The sequence below is a fragment of the Carcharhinus amblyrhynchos genome, chromosome 5 (genome assembly GCF_965287045.1).
Source record: "Carcharhinus amblyrhynchos chromosome 5, sCarAmb.v2.hapA, whole genome shotgun sequence".
In the NCBI taxonomy this organism is placed as follows: domain Eukaryota; kingdom Metazoa; phylum Chordata; class Chondrichthyes; order Carcharhiniformes; family Carcharhinidae; genus Carcharhinus; species Carcharhinus amblyrhynchos.
In genome coordinates this window covers 1,760,578-1,777,546 of record NC_137328.1, presented here as the reverse complement: position 1 = coordinate 1,777,546, position 16,969 = coordinate 1,760,578, and the positions used below count along the sequence as shown (strand labels likewise).

General features: G+C 40.3%; 1 protein-coding gene across 3 annotated transcripts in view; it reads left to right on the top strand.

Annotated features, from left to right (window-relative positions):
• Positions 1–16,969, top strand: part of ccdc171 (coiled-coil domain containing 171) — a 218,560-nt gene that overhangs the window by 22,418 nt on the left and 179,173 nt on the right. For all 3 annotated transcript variants that reach the window (XM_080188307.1, XM_080188306.1, XM_080188308.1), the window contains exons 6-9: positions 9,859–10,009; positions 10,970–11,058; positions 16,301–16,461; positions 16,674–16,812. In XM_080188307.1, coding sequence (XP_080044433.1) covers positions 9,859–10,009; positions 10,970–11,058; positions 16,301–16,461; positions 16,674–16,812 — 540 coding nt within the window. The remainder of the gene's footprint in view (positions 1–9,858; positions 10,010–10,969; positions 11,059–16,300; positions 16,462–16,673; positions 16,813–16,969) is intronic.

Below are 16,969 nucleotides of genomic sequence, written 5' to 3'. Positions count from 1 at the left end.
TAAGGGCCGGTGTTGGTGAAACTCATGCTGAATATCGATGAGTAAGTGCTGGTTGATAGCGTTCTTGATGACCCCTTCCATCACGTTACTGATGATCTAGAGTGAACTGATGGGATGGTAATTACCGGGTTGGATTTGTGCTGCTTTTTGTGTGCTGGACATGTCCAGGCAATTTTCCACGTTGCTGATAGATGACCATAATTGAAGTCAATAATTGTTGCCAATAGACGTGAATAATTTCAGACCATGAATTCTGCCCTCTTTTGATTTTTTTTAAAATTGTTTTTATTCAAGAGCCAGTCTGTATCACCTTGTTTTTCCTTTAAGGCAGCTGTCTGTTATTCTGCCACTTACACGTTCTCTGGACCGTTGCGTTATTTATCACATCTCGTTTGTTTAATCTCTCCTGCCTTTTACCCTTAAACTTTTTTTTTGTTGAAACACCACCCTATAAAACCCATTTTATGGCTATTCCTTTCAGTTCCAAAACAGTTGTATTTGATTTGAAGCATTCACTCAGTTTCTCTATCCACAGATGTTGTCAGACCCACTGAGTTTTTACAACACTTGTTTTTTAATTTTAGATATGCAGTATTTAGCTTTTGTATTATATTGTTGGGTAGCCTGCCTATTAAGTAAATGAATGTTTTCCTCATCAAGAATGATTAATGTTTAGAATTTGAATGACTTGGCAAAGAATTCTCACTGCTTTAATAGGAATCACCCATCATTATGAGCTCTGTTCACTTGCAAGTTGCAACTTTGAAGTTGATTTGAAGTAATATCATCTCTCCTGCAGCTGGCTTGCCAGGAAGGGCAGGTTAAATCCTGCGTAGACTTGAGTATGTTCTCTAGTTTGGTTCAATAACTGCTATGGGTATGAGAACAAATTTAAAATCAAGAGTTAAAATATTGCATCTGTTGCAATTGCAACATTATTTTAAATGTAGCATTGTTTTGTTGCTACCTCTTTTGGAGATGTTAAATCTAGACTCCACCTGTCTGCTTGGGTACATGTACAGCAGTACATGTATCCCCGCCATGTCACCAAGGTTTACCACTCCTTTTGAAGACTGCCTGAAGATCATTCACTGGCACTGAGGTGCCAGCCTTATTTTGAAGTTATTTTGCCTGTTACATCTGCATTGTCAAATGTTCCTGTGTCTTGAGTAAGATTTGACTGTATAAGTTTTAATTGGTAAAACTTAACCAGATACATTTGTTATAATTCAACAATAATTGGTATTAGCTCTTTGAGCAAGCAAAATTGACCTGTCTGCTCTTGAAGATGTAATCCCATGTACCTAGAGCTACATGAATGTAGTTTATATAATTGTATCTCAATGAGAAATGTTTTGAGGAAAACAAACAGGATTTAAAGTTAACAATGGATTTTGACTGCTAAGCTTCACAATTTCATATTTTCTGTGCAGCCTTAATTTCTTTAAAAAGAAAAGAATCGGTAGGAATAAACCAGTACAACAACACAGAAGCAAATACTTTGAGAGAGCTACAATGTTGTACATTAAGTTGCTGTTGTAAAACATTTCCTAATACAGATAATGACCTCTCCTGGCCATTTTCTGTAAAGCAGTCTGAAAGGTGTGTGTGTGTGTGTGTGTGTGTGTGTGTGTGTGTGTAAGTGAACCACGAAGTAGGGCAGTACGTTGAATTCTACTTGAGTGATTGTCAAAATGTTTTCCATGTTATGAAGTAGGTAGTGTAAGCGGATGCTAAATAAGCAAAAAATGTTTTGTAAAATTCCAAAGTAAAGGCTCTACTCTAATCTAAGCAATGATCTAAGGGGAATGATAAATTCACTGAACCTAATACATGTCAAAACATTCATTTAAAGAATAGATTTGCCAGATGGATGCTCCTTCTGTATTTTCATCTTTACTTTTTTTTTCTTTTCTCTGTCTTGACCCCTGGCTCCACCAAATGCTTTTACCCACTTCCGTGTATATGTGATACACTGCTCAATGCTCTTTATTGTTACAAGAAATCAAATGCAAAGGGAATGCAATTTTCTCTGCGTGGCGAAATATACAAATTTAAAAGTAACTTTCTGATGTGGATGGGTAACTTTTTGACTTGGTCTCCTAGCTATGTCACTGACTGAGTGAGTGTTAACTAGTTCCCTGAAGCATCTCTGTTGGAAATAGAAGCATGTCTTCAGTGGCAGCAAGATGTACACTACAAAGTCTCAGACACCAGTAAAATGCCCAGTCACTCTATTTGGTAGTAGTCTTCAAGGGGAAAGCATCCCAGCACCAGTACTGCTGTACATGTACCCAAGCAGACAGACGGAGTCTAGATTTAACATCTCCAAAAGATATCACCTCTGACATTCCCTCAATGAAGCATTGCTCTCTGATTTAGTGCTCAAATCCTGCAGCAAGGCTTGCAACTTTCTGCTTCAAATTTGGAGGTGAGTATTCCCACTGAGCTAAGCTGACACCAAGAAAAATATTTGTATTTCTAAAGTGCCTTTCATGACTGCCAGATGCCCCAAAGTGGTTTACAGCCAATGAACTACTTTAGAAATACAATCAGTGTTCCAGTATAGGAAACATCACAGGCAATCAATTTTGCTTCCAGCAAGCTCCCAGCTGGACAATTGCCATCTTCCAGTGTCCAGTGACTCCCCTTTTATCATTACTTTTATTCTGAATACAATTTTATACTACCGTTTTCCATCAAAATATGTAAGTGTGCCCTTCTCTGCATTAAATTAGATCTGCCATCTTTTTACCCATTGTCTTAGCCTGTCTGTGCCCTATTGAAGTCTTTGACAATCCCTTGCACTGAATCCCAAGTCTGCCTTTTGTGTCATTGGAAGTTTTGATAGTGCTGTGTTTAAGTTCAAATTGATACATACATATATCTGCAGTCCCAGCACAAAGACCCTGGGATTCCTCCTATTTGTCCACAATTCTCTGTCTGAAGCCTAGCTAGTGATTTTTGAAGTCCTAACATGATCACTTCACTTTTATATTCTATGCCACTTGTTCACAAACTCTACTAACCCACATGCTTTTATCAGTCGCCTTATTGATTTGCCTGTTATCTTAAAAACATTGTGAAAATGAGCACCAAGGCCTTTCTAATAGGCTCCTGTCATTCCCATTGCAATACTCCACACTGTTGCTCATTGAAATTTATGTCCTGTCCTTTATCGCCAGGCTGTCTTCCTGAAGTCTATGTGAAGAACGTTTAAAAAAATCGAGGTTCTACTGTATAAAGCGAGATTATGTGATGTGTGTGACTAACTTAGTGAGGCAAGGGAACTGAATGTTTACAAAATTAAGGATGTCAGAGTTAGGTGTGAATAGAACTGAGTTGGGTGTTCTTCAGATTAATAAGAAAGATATAGGTACTAATTTTGCATGAGGAGATAAGAGATTTGTTGTGCTTAGTTATGAAATTTCAAAGGAAAGTGGAAAAGGGTTTATGGCTGGTACAGGGTCATAAATAAGGTAAAGGCTGTGATTTTCCACTCCGTTCACATTGGGCGGATTTGGCAACGTGAATGGAAAGTATCACAAGAAGGCCAAAGCTGTGTTTCACAGTGATGTGAAAGCTTGACACAACCGTCCTCTTCTCCCATCAGTAATGGGCTGCAGTTTCTGATGTTCAATGTCGGGAACCTTTTTATAAATTATTATTATAAGTATTCGGCTCTTACACTAGAAGCATCCTTGAGGGTGGGGGCAGTGTTGTGCCCATGTAATGCTGGCATTGCCAATGTAGTGTCAGGTGGTTGCAAGCAGGATGCCTGATTAATGCCTGGAAGAAGGGGTGGTACCGGGAAGGGGAGGGGGATGGTGTGGTTAATGGGTGTATCTGGGCAAACTGGTTTGTTTGCTGTGAGCTGTGTTGGTCTTTAGAATCCAGGAGGCAGGGGCAGGTGAATCAGAGGCCACCAGTCAGTGATATGTTGTGGAACCTGTGACCTTGTGTTTATTTTCCCCCAAAGTCCCACATGAATGCCATTGATGGCTTTAACACCACTTCTCCCGACTGACATTGGTTTTTGCTGATATTGAGAAAATCATGGTCAAAGTTATTAAATTTTATTTTACCCAAAAGTGGTGGCCATTAGGGGATAATAAAAGATTTTGTATTGTAGGAAGGGCACATTTCAAAGAAGGATAAAGACAATGGTAAAATGTGAAAGAGGAGAAACCGACTGTGTTGGGCGTGGCTGTGTAAGATCTCCGGACAAGAGTGCTCTGTGCGGGGTCAGAACTGTGAAGCAGTGAAGTGAGAAGTCTTCTGTCACCTGAGAGAAGTGTCTGGTTGTTTCAGGAAGCAGGTTTTTCGACTAAAGTCTTGAATTTCCACAGTTGAATGAGAGAGAGAAACCCTGTGAAATACCTCCCTTACAGCAACAGTGGATTGTGCCTTGTGTAATATTACTGGAATTTTATGAATTAAATATCTGTAAGGACTGTTGCCTACAGGTATGTTTATTTGTGAATGGAGGTCAGTTTAGCTCAGTTGGCTGGACAGCAATGACAACAGCATGGGTTCAATTCCCTACCAGCTGAGGTTACTCATTAAGGTCCTTTTTCTGATTTATCCTTTCATTGCTTGGTGGTCTCTGTCTGATGACTTGGTTGCATGTTACCCCATAAGGGATTTTGCATATTGTGTATTCAGTCTCTCTTATCTTGTGGAAGAGGGTGTGCACCATGGCACATTGTGTTCATGGTTTTATTTTGTTATCCTGAGATCCCTCACTCTCTTTCTGCTTTGCTTTCTTTATCCATAGGGACACTAACTACAACAATTGCAACGCTTGATGATTTGAACCATTAGGTCTTTTCTGTATGGTTGTGGGGTTCCAGTTGATATTTGGACAGGTGAAAGGCAGCTATGCAAGGTAAATTTGGAGTATTGTGAGCAGATTTGGGGCCCCATGTGTAAGGAAGGATATGCTGGCCTTGGAAAAGATCCAGAATAGGTTCACAAGAATGATCCCTGGAATGAAGAGCTTGTCGTATGAGGCACGGTTGAGGACTCTGGGTCTGTACTCATTGGAGTTTAGAAGGATGAGGGCGGGATCTTACTGAAACTTACAGGATACTGTAAGTTGTGTTAATGTATTTAACATGCTTACCCAATTATCACTATTAAATATGTTTGTGATGAATCTGGTTCAGCACTCCATTTTGAAGAGGTCAACATTTAGAAGGCTTTAAGATACTGCGAGGTCTAGATAGAGTGGACATGGAGGGGATGTTTCCACTAATAGGAAGGACTAGAATCAGAGGGTACAACCTCAGGCTAAAGGGATGATCCTTTAAATCAGAGATGATGAGGGATTTCTTCAACCGGAGAATGGTGAATCTGTGGAACTCTTTGCTGCAGAAGGCTGTGGAAGCTAGGTCATTGAGACCTTAAGACAGAGATAGAAAGGTTCTTGATTAATAAGGGGATCAGGAGTTATGGAGAAAAGGCAGGAGAATGGGGATGAGAAAAAATTCAACCATGATGGGTGCTATTCGGATTGGTGGTTGGTGACTAGTGGAGTGCCCCAGGGATCGGTGCTGGGGCCTTAGCTATTTACCACTTATATAGATGATCTGGAGGAGGGAACCGAGTGTAAGGTGTCGAAATTTGCTGATGACACAAAGATTGGTGGAACGGCAAATTGTGCGGTGGGTGTGGAAAGTCTGCAGAGCGATCTAGATAGGCTGAGCGAATGGGCGAGGAACTGGCAGATGGAATATAATGTTGGCAAGTGTGAGGTTGTCCACTTTGGAAGGAATAATGGTTGGAAGGACTACTACTTACATGGCAAAGCTGCAGCATGCTATGGTGCAGAGGGACCTGGGGGTCCTTGTGCATGAGTCTCAAAAACCCAGCCTGCAGGTGCAGCAGGTGGTCAGGAAGGCGAATGGGATGCTGGCCTTCATAGCGAGGGGGATTGAATATAAAATAGGGAGGTCTTGCTGCAACTGTACAGGGTACTGGTGAGGCTGCAGCTGGAGTACTGTGTGCAGTTTTGGTCGCCGCACTTGCGCAAGGATATTTTGGCCTTGGAGGGAGTGCAGAGGAGGTTCACTAGGCTGATACCAGAGTTGAGGGGGTTGAGCTATGAGGAGAGGCTGAATAAACTAGGCTTGTACTCGTTAGAGTTTAGAAGAATGAGGGGAGATCTCATTGAGACATACAAGATGATGAAAGGGATGGATAGGGTAGAGGTGGAGAGGTTCTTCCCGCTCAGAAAGGATAGCAGGACTAGAGGGCACAGCCTCAAGATAAGGGGGGGTGCAGTTTAGAACGGAGTTGAGGAGGAACTTCTTCACCCAAAGGGTGGTGAATCTCTGGAATTCTCTGCCCATTGAAGTGGTGGAGGCTACCTCACTAAATATATTTAAGACGCGAGTAGATAGGTTTTTGGTAGGCAAGGGGATTAAGGGTTATGGGGAGAAGGTGGGAAAGTGGAACTGAGCCACTTCAGATCAGCCATGATCTTATTGAATGGCGGGGCAGGCTCGAAGGGCTAGATGGCCTACTCCTGCTCCTGTTTCTTATGTTCTTATGATGGAATGGTGGAGCAGACTTGATGGGCTGAGTGGCCTCGTTCTGCTCCTATGTCTTATGGTCTTAATTTATGGAGGAGTATATCTGGTGCATCTGTAATTCAACAATTATAGTCACTTAACAGGGGATGCAATTGTTATATAAGCAATTTAGATCTGGATCCTGAGCAGTGTGAAGTCATTGTGACATTACTTTGCTTTGAAATAATCTGTCATTTGTTATTGACCATTGACTTGCTCTTTAGTCAACTGTACATTGTAATTTTAAAATATTCAGTCATGTAATCATTTAATTGTATTTTTACATTAGCTCTAATACTAGACAGTAAATTTGCATTGTGAAATATTGTAAAATAATATGAAGTAACTATGGTGTTTTACGATGTGGCTATATTTGGCTTTGTGCATAAATTGTTGATAGCTGCACAGGAGCATTCTGCTAAAAATTGAGCAGGAATTGGGAATCCTTTTAAGAACTTAATGTTAATTTTATACAAATTGTGTTTCAGAATCTACAGGTGATGGTCACTAATTGTGGATCCACGTCTGCTCCTATAATTAGGAACAGGGCGTGAATTAAGGTGCATATTTCTATTGTGTATTTCTGTAAATAAAAGCTTTTGAAAGTTTTAAATGTAGGCTATAGTTTTATCCTTCATTGTCTGCCTTTCTGGACGAGAGCAAATAACATTATTCAAAGGTAAAGCAAAGTTGGGAAGTGCCCTTCTATTGCTTATTTGAAAGAAGAGAATAAAAACATTTGATTTTTTAATATCCTTAAATAACAAAGTGAAGCACCCCATTTTCCTTACTTACAATCTTATTGACTTGATCTTGCTTCAGTGAATATTGCTGAATATGAGGAGCAAATGATTCTGTTGATTGCAATAGGGAATTTGTCTTTGGACTGGCCTGGGAGTAAATATGGAGATAACAAATTTGGGATAAAATGAGTATTAATTGAAATAATAGGCAGAGGAACCCTGTGATTTGCAGTTCTCCTTGAGCTATATATCATTTACCAAATATGTGATTGATAAACAACAGTATGCATTTACAACATTAGGACATGTTGCAGCTATTTTGTGGAATTCAATGTGAACTGAGTTAGATGGAAAAACAGCATCTGTTTCAGTGGCCACTTCATCTAGTACCTTTTATCGAATAAGGCGTACTGGTGAAGATGAGGAAAAAGGGAGATGAGGTGAATTATATTGAAAATTACTTTAATGACAGGAAATCAAGGATAGTTATACATGGCTATTATGTGGCTGTTGCCAAGCCACTAATGGCTTTCCTGCGGGTAGAGTCCTTTACCCTGTACTTTTCACAATTCTGTATAAGCAGATTGCATCAAAAGGGGCTGTAAGGTTTTGCAGTTGGAGTAAAATCATCTAATGTAGACTACTGCAAAGCATTACGAACAAAAAATCTTAAGTACAAATCAAATGATTGTAGCTTAAATGCTAACCAGAAATTTTGTAGTGCTTGTCTGTAGAGATGTATATTCAGTACAAAATGAATGTGCATTGGCAGAAGGACCTCTTAAAATAAGTGCTATTTCTGTACAGTTGGTTCCAGTGGTATTTTGCACAGTGAATGGCCTAATCTTAACACCAAAAGAAGGCTAGTACCAGTATTTTTTTACGGAAAATCTGTTGCCACTTCATATACCTAGCTCAGATACCTGTATATTGGAGTCCAGACCAGTCTGATAGCTCTTGTACTAATAAATAGTCACCAAGGCTGCATGAATTCACCTCTATAACAAACATCATATATATTTTACTAATTCCTTAACTTATTTTAGTTTCCTTTTCATGCATACAATGGCTTTAAAAATAAGACAATGCAATTGCTGATGCAAGAGTCAGTGCAGGTATTCCATTGACTCTTGTCTTTTTAATAATTCTCAGTGTCATTAATATACAAGATCTGTCTAATGGGCAGAAACATAGAATCCCTACAGTGCAGAAGGAGGCCATTTGACCCATCGGATCCACACCAACCACAATCCCACCCAGGCCCTATCCTCATAACCTCATTCATTCACCCTAGCGAGTCCTCCTGACACTAAGGGGCAATTTAGCATGGCCAATGCACCTAACTTGCATGTCTTTGGATTGTGGGAGGAAATCGGAGCACCCAAAGGAAACCCACACAGACCCGGGGATACATGCAAACTCCACACAGGTAGTGACCCTAGACAGGAATAGAAGGCATAGTAAAGATAAAAAAAGCCACATGAAATGGTTGTCTGTGTACTTTCATCATAGTGATAATTTATGGTCCTGTTTTGTTAAAAGTGCCAAGCAAAGGCCAATTGCTTTATTGGCAGTACGGTGAGATGAACAACACATTCACGTAGCCTGTGATGGTTGATTATAGAGCAGGATCAATACAATGTATAAACCCTGAACATTATTTCCTAGACAAGGTATCAAAGGGAAAGCCAAAGGAACAGAAGCTTGGTTGAGGAAGTTTAAGATGTATGAAGACTGCAGTTCACAGTGCATAAAAAAAGTCACACAAAAATTACATGAACTGACAATTTTACTTCCCACCCTCAATTTATTTCTTCCTTGTTATCCTTGCTGCAACTATGGCATCTCTTCAATGCTCAAATTCCCAGATTTTCATTTCCAGCTGTAACTTTTAGTCTGCCATTTATGTACACAAGAATGTCTACAAGATTATGAGAGGCACGGACAGAATGAATATTCAGAAGCTTTTCCCCAGCGTGGAAAAGTCAATTACTAGGGGGTACAGGTTTAAAGGAGATATACAAGGCAGATTTTTTTACACTCGTTGCCTGGAACTCGTTGCTGGGCGAGGCAGTTGAAGCTGATATGGTACTGACTTTTAAGGTGTGTCTTGACAATAGAGGAATAGAGGGATATGGTTCCCAGAAAGGTAGGGATTTTAGTTAAGTCAGGCAGCATGGTTGGTACAGGCTTGGAGGGCCAAAAGGGCCTGTTCCTGTGCTGTAATTATCTTTGTTCTTTGTACACGGTCAACTAGTGAACACAGCTGATTTGAACATTTTTTATATTGAATCTTTGAGCCTCCTAAATGTTGACCTCTTCAAAATGGAGTGCTGAACTACATGCATCACAAACATATTTAATAGTGATAATTGGGTGAGCATGTTAAATAAATTAACACAAGTCTAAAATCCAATTATAATATATGTCTGTTTTACCTCAGGTTTATGATATGAGCTTTGAAGAAAATCGCTATTCATTCAATTAGTGGAAATTACCATTTTAAATTGCTGACTCTGATTAATCTTATTTTCATAAAGGGCCAGGAACAAACATTTGTTGAGCTGCAAAAACGATTAAATGAGCTAGAAACTGAGCGCAACGATCTCACAGATGCATTGCGACGACAAGCAAATGAACTTGAGTATAGTAACGAACGAGAGGAGCGACTGAAGAAGGAGCTGGAGGTAGGTGGCTATCTCTTTTAGCATTCAAACTTATGCTTAAAAACATAGGGATTCTACCAAAACAATTCCAAGTGCCAAATGTGCGTAAAAACTGGAGTGAATCCCGCTGGTTTTTTTCAGCAGGATTTTCAAAATGAATCTCCCACTCTCCATGCACTGCAGAGCAAAGTCATATGAATCTCATTAAAGTTCTGTGGGCAGAGCCTATTCCCATTGGAGAGGCTGGCAGCATAACGCTGAGTGGGCCACTGCGCATGTGCCGATCTGTCAGAGTGGAGATTGGTGCATGCACAGTAGCCCCGCAATACCACCACCTGATCGCTGGCCAGCCTTGTGACCCCACATTGCTGGCTGTGCAACCACCACCCTCCTTCCATGGTGGGCAGTGCCAAGGTGCCCTGGGCATTGCCACTTTGCCCCTTGGACAGTACTAGGGGGCCAGGATGGCAGTGCCAAGCTGGCAATGCCAAGGTTGCACCCCAGTTGCCCCCGATCCCCACTTCACTCCAGTGGAATTGGACCACCAGCTCCCTGTTAGTGGGGAGCTGTTCTAAGCCCCACTGGAGTGAAACACTGTTGGCAGGAGTGAGGAGGGAGTGCGGGAGGGGGTGGGGGTGAGGAGAGAGAGGTTAGCAGGCCCAGAGACTTCAGCCCTGGGCCAGCTAATGAGAAGCATTATTTGAAGTGAATATTTGAAGTGAAGCTTGTGCGTCGTTTTCCTATTAATTTCTGTTTAATTCACACTTGTTCTGATTCATGTTAAAGTAAAAGCTGCAAAAAGTGGAATCCTGTTGGTAATTTCTTCATTTGGGGTCATTCAGTAAATATGGTTATTTTGGTGTACAGCTCCTCCACAGGGAGCACAACATTGAGAAGAAGGTGGAGGGGAGAAAGGTAGAATTATTTATGTATTTTAATAATAGCTTGAAACCACTGAATTAATAAATCTGACAATTGCAGGTAGCACAACAAAGAATGAAGACATTGGAAGAAAACATTGAGGCAGAAAGAGCTGCACATCTGGAATCAAAATTTAACTCTGAAGTTATTCAGGTAAAATTATCTTTTATTCCTCGTTTAAGATTTAGGAGCAAATAGTTTATGCAGCTGGTACAAGCCTTTACATTTAAAAAAACTTATTGTTTCTTTTGATTCATAAAATGTTTCTTTTGAAATATCTTCACAAACTATTTTTGAGTATTTAGGACAGCTGTTTGAAAGTTAATAATACAGAAATTTCATATATAGGCCACGTTTAGGCCCAAAAATATTTGGAAAAACATAAGCCAAAGCACACCACTGTCTTTTGGTTTTGGCACTTAACGGTATTTGGTCATATACCAACCGTCATGAGGGTCACAGTGCCAAGGTACAAATAAACATCTGAACATTGCTTTAATGAAGTTGCTTTTAATCTCCTTTTATTCAGAAGGCGAAGGATATATTGGATTGTTCACAAAATAAGAATACGGATTTCAGCCTCTGCCAGAATCTATTATGGGGACCCTTAACATTTTATTTTATTCATTCGTGGAACAAGGCGGTCGCTGGCTGGCCAGCATTTATTGCCCTTCCCTAGTTGCCCTTGGAGGGCAATTGAGAATCAACCACATTGCTGTGGCTCTGGAGTCACATGTATGCCAGACTAGGTCAGGATGGCAGATTTCCTGCCCTAAAGGACATTAGTGAACCAGATGGGTTTTTACGACAATCTATTGCAGAAGATAGAGGCATGGGATTGAGGGTGATTTAGCGGTTTGGATCAGAAATTGGCTAGCTGTAAGAAGACAGAGGGTGGTGGTTGATAGGAAATGTTCATCCTGGAGTTCAGTTACTAATGGTATACTGCAAGGATCTGTTTTGGGGCCACTGCTGTTTGTCATTTTTATAAATGACCTGGATGAGGGCATAGAAGGATAGGTTAGTAAATTTGTGGATGACACTAAAGTCGGTGGACTTGTGGACAGTGTGAAAAGATGTTGCAAGTTACAGAGGGACATAGATAAGCTGCAGAGCTGGGCTGATACGTGGCAAATGGAGTTTAATGTGGAAAAGTGTGCGTTGAAGTGGTGGAGGCTGCCTCGCTAAATATTTTTAAGAAGCAGGTTGATGGGTTCTTGATAAGAGAGGGGATTAAGGGTTATGGGGAGAGGGCGGGAAAGTGGAACTGAGCCACGACAGATCAGCCATGATCTTATTGAATGGCGGGGCAGGCTCGAAGGGCTAGATGGCCTACTCCTGCTCCTATTTCTTATGTTCTTATGTTCTTATGATTCACTTTGGAAGGTGTAACAGGAATACAGAGTACTGGGCTGATGGTAAGATACTTGGTTGTGTGGGTGAGCAGAGAGATCTCGGAGTCCATGTGCATAGACCCCTGAAAGTTGGCACCCAGGTTGATAGAGTTGTTAAGAAGGTATACGGTGTGTTAGCTTTTATTGGTAGAGGGATTGCGTTTAGGAGCCATGAGGTCATGTTACAGCTGTACAAAACTCTGGTGCAGCTGCACTTGGAGTATTGCGTACAGTTCTGGTCATCGCATTATAGGAAGGATGTGGAAGCATTGGAAAGGGTGCAGAGGAGGTTTACCAGGATGTTGCCTGGTATGGTGGGAAGGTCTTAAGAGGGAAGGCTGAGGGACTTAAAGCTGTTTTCGTTAGAGAGAAGGTTAAGAGGTGACTTATTAGAGGCATTTAAGATGATCAGCAGATTAGATAGGGTGGGCAGTGAGAGCCTTTTTCCTCGGATGGAAATGGCTAGCACGAGGGGACATAGCTTTAAATTGAGGGGTTATAGATATAGGACAGATGTCAGAGGTAGGCTCTTTACTCAGAGAGTAGTAAGAGCGTGGAATGCCCTGCGACAGTAGTGGATTCGCCAACATTACATGGTCATTGGATAAACATATGGATGATATTGGAATAGTGTAGGTTCGATGGGCTTTAGATTGGTTTCACAGGTCGGTGCAGCATCGAGGGCTGAAGGGTCTGTACTGTGCTGTTATGTTCTGTGTTCTACAATTGGGAATGGTTTTGTGGTCATCATTAGACTTTTAATTCCAGATTTTTACTGAATTCAAATTTCACCATCTGCTATGGCGGGATTCGAACCTGGGTCCCCAGAATATTCGTTGAGTTTCTGAATTAATAGTCTAGTGATAATATCACTGGGCCATCGCCTAGTGACAGATTTTTCTCGCAAGAGTGGGATAATACATTGAGGTCCTGTGCAGTCTGTTGATTTTGAACACTTAGTTATAATAGTAGACCCAGTGTGGTGAATGTTCAGTGCACGTATTTTGTGAAACATTTATATAGTGTGTAAAGTGTTTCCTACTAAAATTTATGTATGTGTCACCATTAGCTATTCCTATGGACAATCAGTTTCCACAACACTGCTGCATATTGAGCACTTTGGATGATTATTTCAAGGGTGTGATAGAGTTCACATAACTGACAATTTTGTGGGTCATGTCATTTGAACCTCATTTCTTAGATTTGTAATGCACTCCAAGATCTATATTATGGCACATTGAATAGGCCTCCACCTTTCATTGAGGTTATCCACTTTGGAAGAAATAATAGTAGGATGAAATATTATTTAATATGGTGAAAATTTTGATGGAATATTATTTAATAGTAGGATGGAATATTATGTAAATTATTAAATGGTGAAAAGTTGCAGCATGCTACTGTGCAGAGGACCTGGGGGTCCTTGTGCACGAATCGCAAAATCCCAGTCTGCAGGTGATCAAGAAGGTGAATGGAATGTTGGCCTTTGTCGCGAGGGGGATAGAATATAAAAGCAGGGAGGTCTTGCTGCAACTGTACAAGGCACTGGTGAGGCCGCAACTGGAGTACTGTATGCAGTTTTGGTCCCCTTATTTGCAAAAGGATATACTGGCCTTGGAGGGAGTAAAGAGAAGTTCACCAGGCTGATTCCGGAGATGAGGGGGTTAGCTTATGAGGAGAGATTGAGTAGATTGGGCCTGTACTCGTTGGAGTTTAGAAGGTTGAGGGGGGATCTTCTAGAGACTTACAAGATAATGAAGGGGCTAGATAAGCTAGAGGTAGAGAGATTCTTTCCATTAGAAAGGAAACCAGAACTAGAGGGCACAACCTCAAAATAAGGTTGGGGGGGGGGTGAATCTCTGGAATTCTCTGCCCATTGAAGTGGTGGAGGCTACCTCATTGAATATGTTTAAGTTACGGGAAGATAGATTCCTGATAGACAAGGGAATTAAGGGTTATGGGGAGCAGGCGGGAAAGTGGAACTGATCCACTTCAGATCAGCCATGATGTTATTGAATGGCGGGGCAGGCTCGAAGGGCTAGATGGCCTACTCCTGCTCCTATTTCTTATGTTCTTAATCAATGTGATGCCTAGCATTAGTTCACACACTTAGGTGACTGGAGGCAAAATTGAAAAGCCATACCTAACATCACAAATATGTTTCCTCCAAAAGTACCGATCTGCTTGGTTAGTATTAGTGACAGTAATCAGCTGTCAATGGATCATTTGTGCCTATTGAAATGTATGGTAGATATAATTTTGGATTGTAGGGCTAGCCAAATCTAATTTGTATTTAATTTATCACAATATAATTTATTATTGGACAATTTTTGATAGGTAGCATGTGCTACAAATTTTAAAAATACAGCAGGTTTGAAATTGATCTCTGCTAGCAGCATGGGCTCTTTGTGAATCTACAATTCTTACCAAGCCAGTATTGATCATCCATTTATTTGGCAAATATTAACAATTTTTAAAAATTTCATACCAAGTTAAACTAGGAAACGAGCCATCAAAAGGTTTTGATCTATTGGTCTGTGATCTTAAGTAGAAATAATATTGGACATGGTGGAATTCACTATTGTTGTGAAGTTGAGTTTCTGAAGTATGATCTCTTTTAAAGCTGGTTTTGTGTTCAGCGCTTGGATATTTAAAATTCATATCCCTACAGGTACCACCGATTGCAACATTTGTAACAAGGACCAAGCATTAGGGTTGCCTTGGTAAACAGGCTTTTGAATTTTGACAGCCTATGAGTTTAAAGAAGATACTCAGTAATCTATCAAATTTGAATTTGCTGTTGTTGACAACATCAGACCAACTTTGGTATAGGAAATTGATAGGTCATCACAATTATAAAGAGGAACTCAACTGCCTGCCTGCAGTAGTTCAACTGAAGGACTGCCACGTCTCAGCACCTATAAAGAGCAAGAGCATCTCCCCGGCAGGTTAAAATATCTCTTAAGAGAATCTCCATTTATCTAACAAATGGTGTCAAAATCAGAAAGAGCTTACAGACAACGGAATTGACAGAAGAACTCCAAAGGTTTTCCAAAACCAAAACTTTTGTATGGCTTTGTTGTATATTGTTTTGACAGTGACTAAAGTCTTTTTTTGGGAATGAATGGACCTTATATTTATTTGAATAGCATTTCAGTAGTATCTTACTTCAATTGAAATGTTACTTGCTTAGCTAAAGTTCCCAATTGGTTAAATAAATAACTTCACTCAAAGTGAGTGTCAGGTAATTCTATTAATGAATTTCTAAACATTAATGAAAAATAGTTCACACCTTCCCAAACACTCTTAACAGATTGCAAAGCAAGGTATTCCTGTTTGGGGATTCAGCATGGCTTCTCAAAAGGGGATCAACCTCTGCATGATAAGACTATGAACCCATTTTAGTAGAGGCCAGTTTGATCTCCTGTGTCTCTTTTACATATGCAGGAAATTCTCACCTCTTATAAAGTCACTGCAACAATTTTATTTTCTGTTTTCGAGATAAGAGTTTATATAAATGATTATAATCCATGATTTGCAAAATGCTATGTTTCTTGGGGTATGATTGTACCACCTGCACATCAAAAGCTAGAATTTCTGAGACTTGATCAAATGATTTATTACTACTGTCTGTATCCGAAAGGATAGTAGGACTAGGGGGCACAGCCTCAACATAAAGGGGGGGGCGGTTTAGAACGGAGTTGAGGAGGAACTTCTTCACTCAAAGGGTGGTGAATCTCTGGAATTCTCTGCCCGTTGAAGTGGTGGAGGCTGCCTCGCTAAATATTTTTAAGACGCGGGTTGATGGGTTTTTAATAAGAGAGGGGATTAAGGGTTATGGGGAGAGGGCGGGAATGTGGAACTGAGCCACGACAGATCAGCCATGATCTTATTGAATGGCGGGGCAGACTCGAAGGGCTAGATGGCCTACTCCTGCTCCTATTTCTTATGTTCTTATGATTGGTCCAATTTTTGAACCATTTTTAATATTTTCTTGTATATAGTTGCGCATCCGTGATCTTGAAAATATGTTGCAAGTGGAAAAGTCAAGCCGTGCAGATGCAGTATTAAATTCGGACTTGATCAAGCAGCAATTCAAAGATGTAGAGCTCTCATATGAAAGGGAGAAATCAAAAGCTAGAGAAATTACTAATCAGTTACAGAGGTAAGAATTAATATAAATAATTATATCCTATAATGTGCAGATGTTTCTTTGAATTACATTTCAAGGATGGTGTCAGAAATGTGATTCATTGATATTTACGCAAGCTAGCAATTAAGCAAATGTGGTAACTTGTTAAAATTACAGATGTACAACTTTTAAACATTGGCTTTAAACTTACAAATATTAACAACTTAACCTGCCATGTTCTTAAGCTTACAGAAGGAGTGCACTGTAACAAAAACACAGCTGACAGCAGAAATTGAAGAAAAGAATAATATGATTGCTGACCTTTCCAAACACTTGCAAAGACATGAAGAAAGTTTTGAAAATCTTCAGGATGAACTAACAAAAGTAAGAATGAATTTTGCAAAACATGGAGCTGTGCAGTATCCACCCTTTTGGTACAGTAATCTGTTTTACTTGCAAGATAATGATGGCAGCATTTATTAGAAGTGCTGGAAAGATATGAGTAGTGTTGTACTGTAGTGCTATTTAGGTTCGCTTGAGT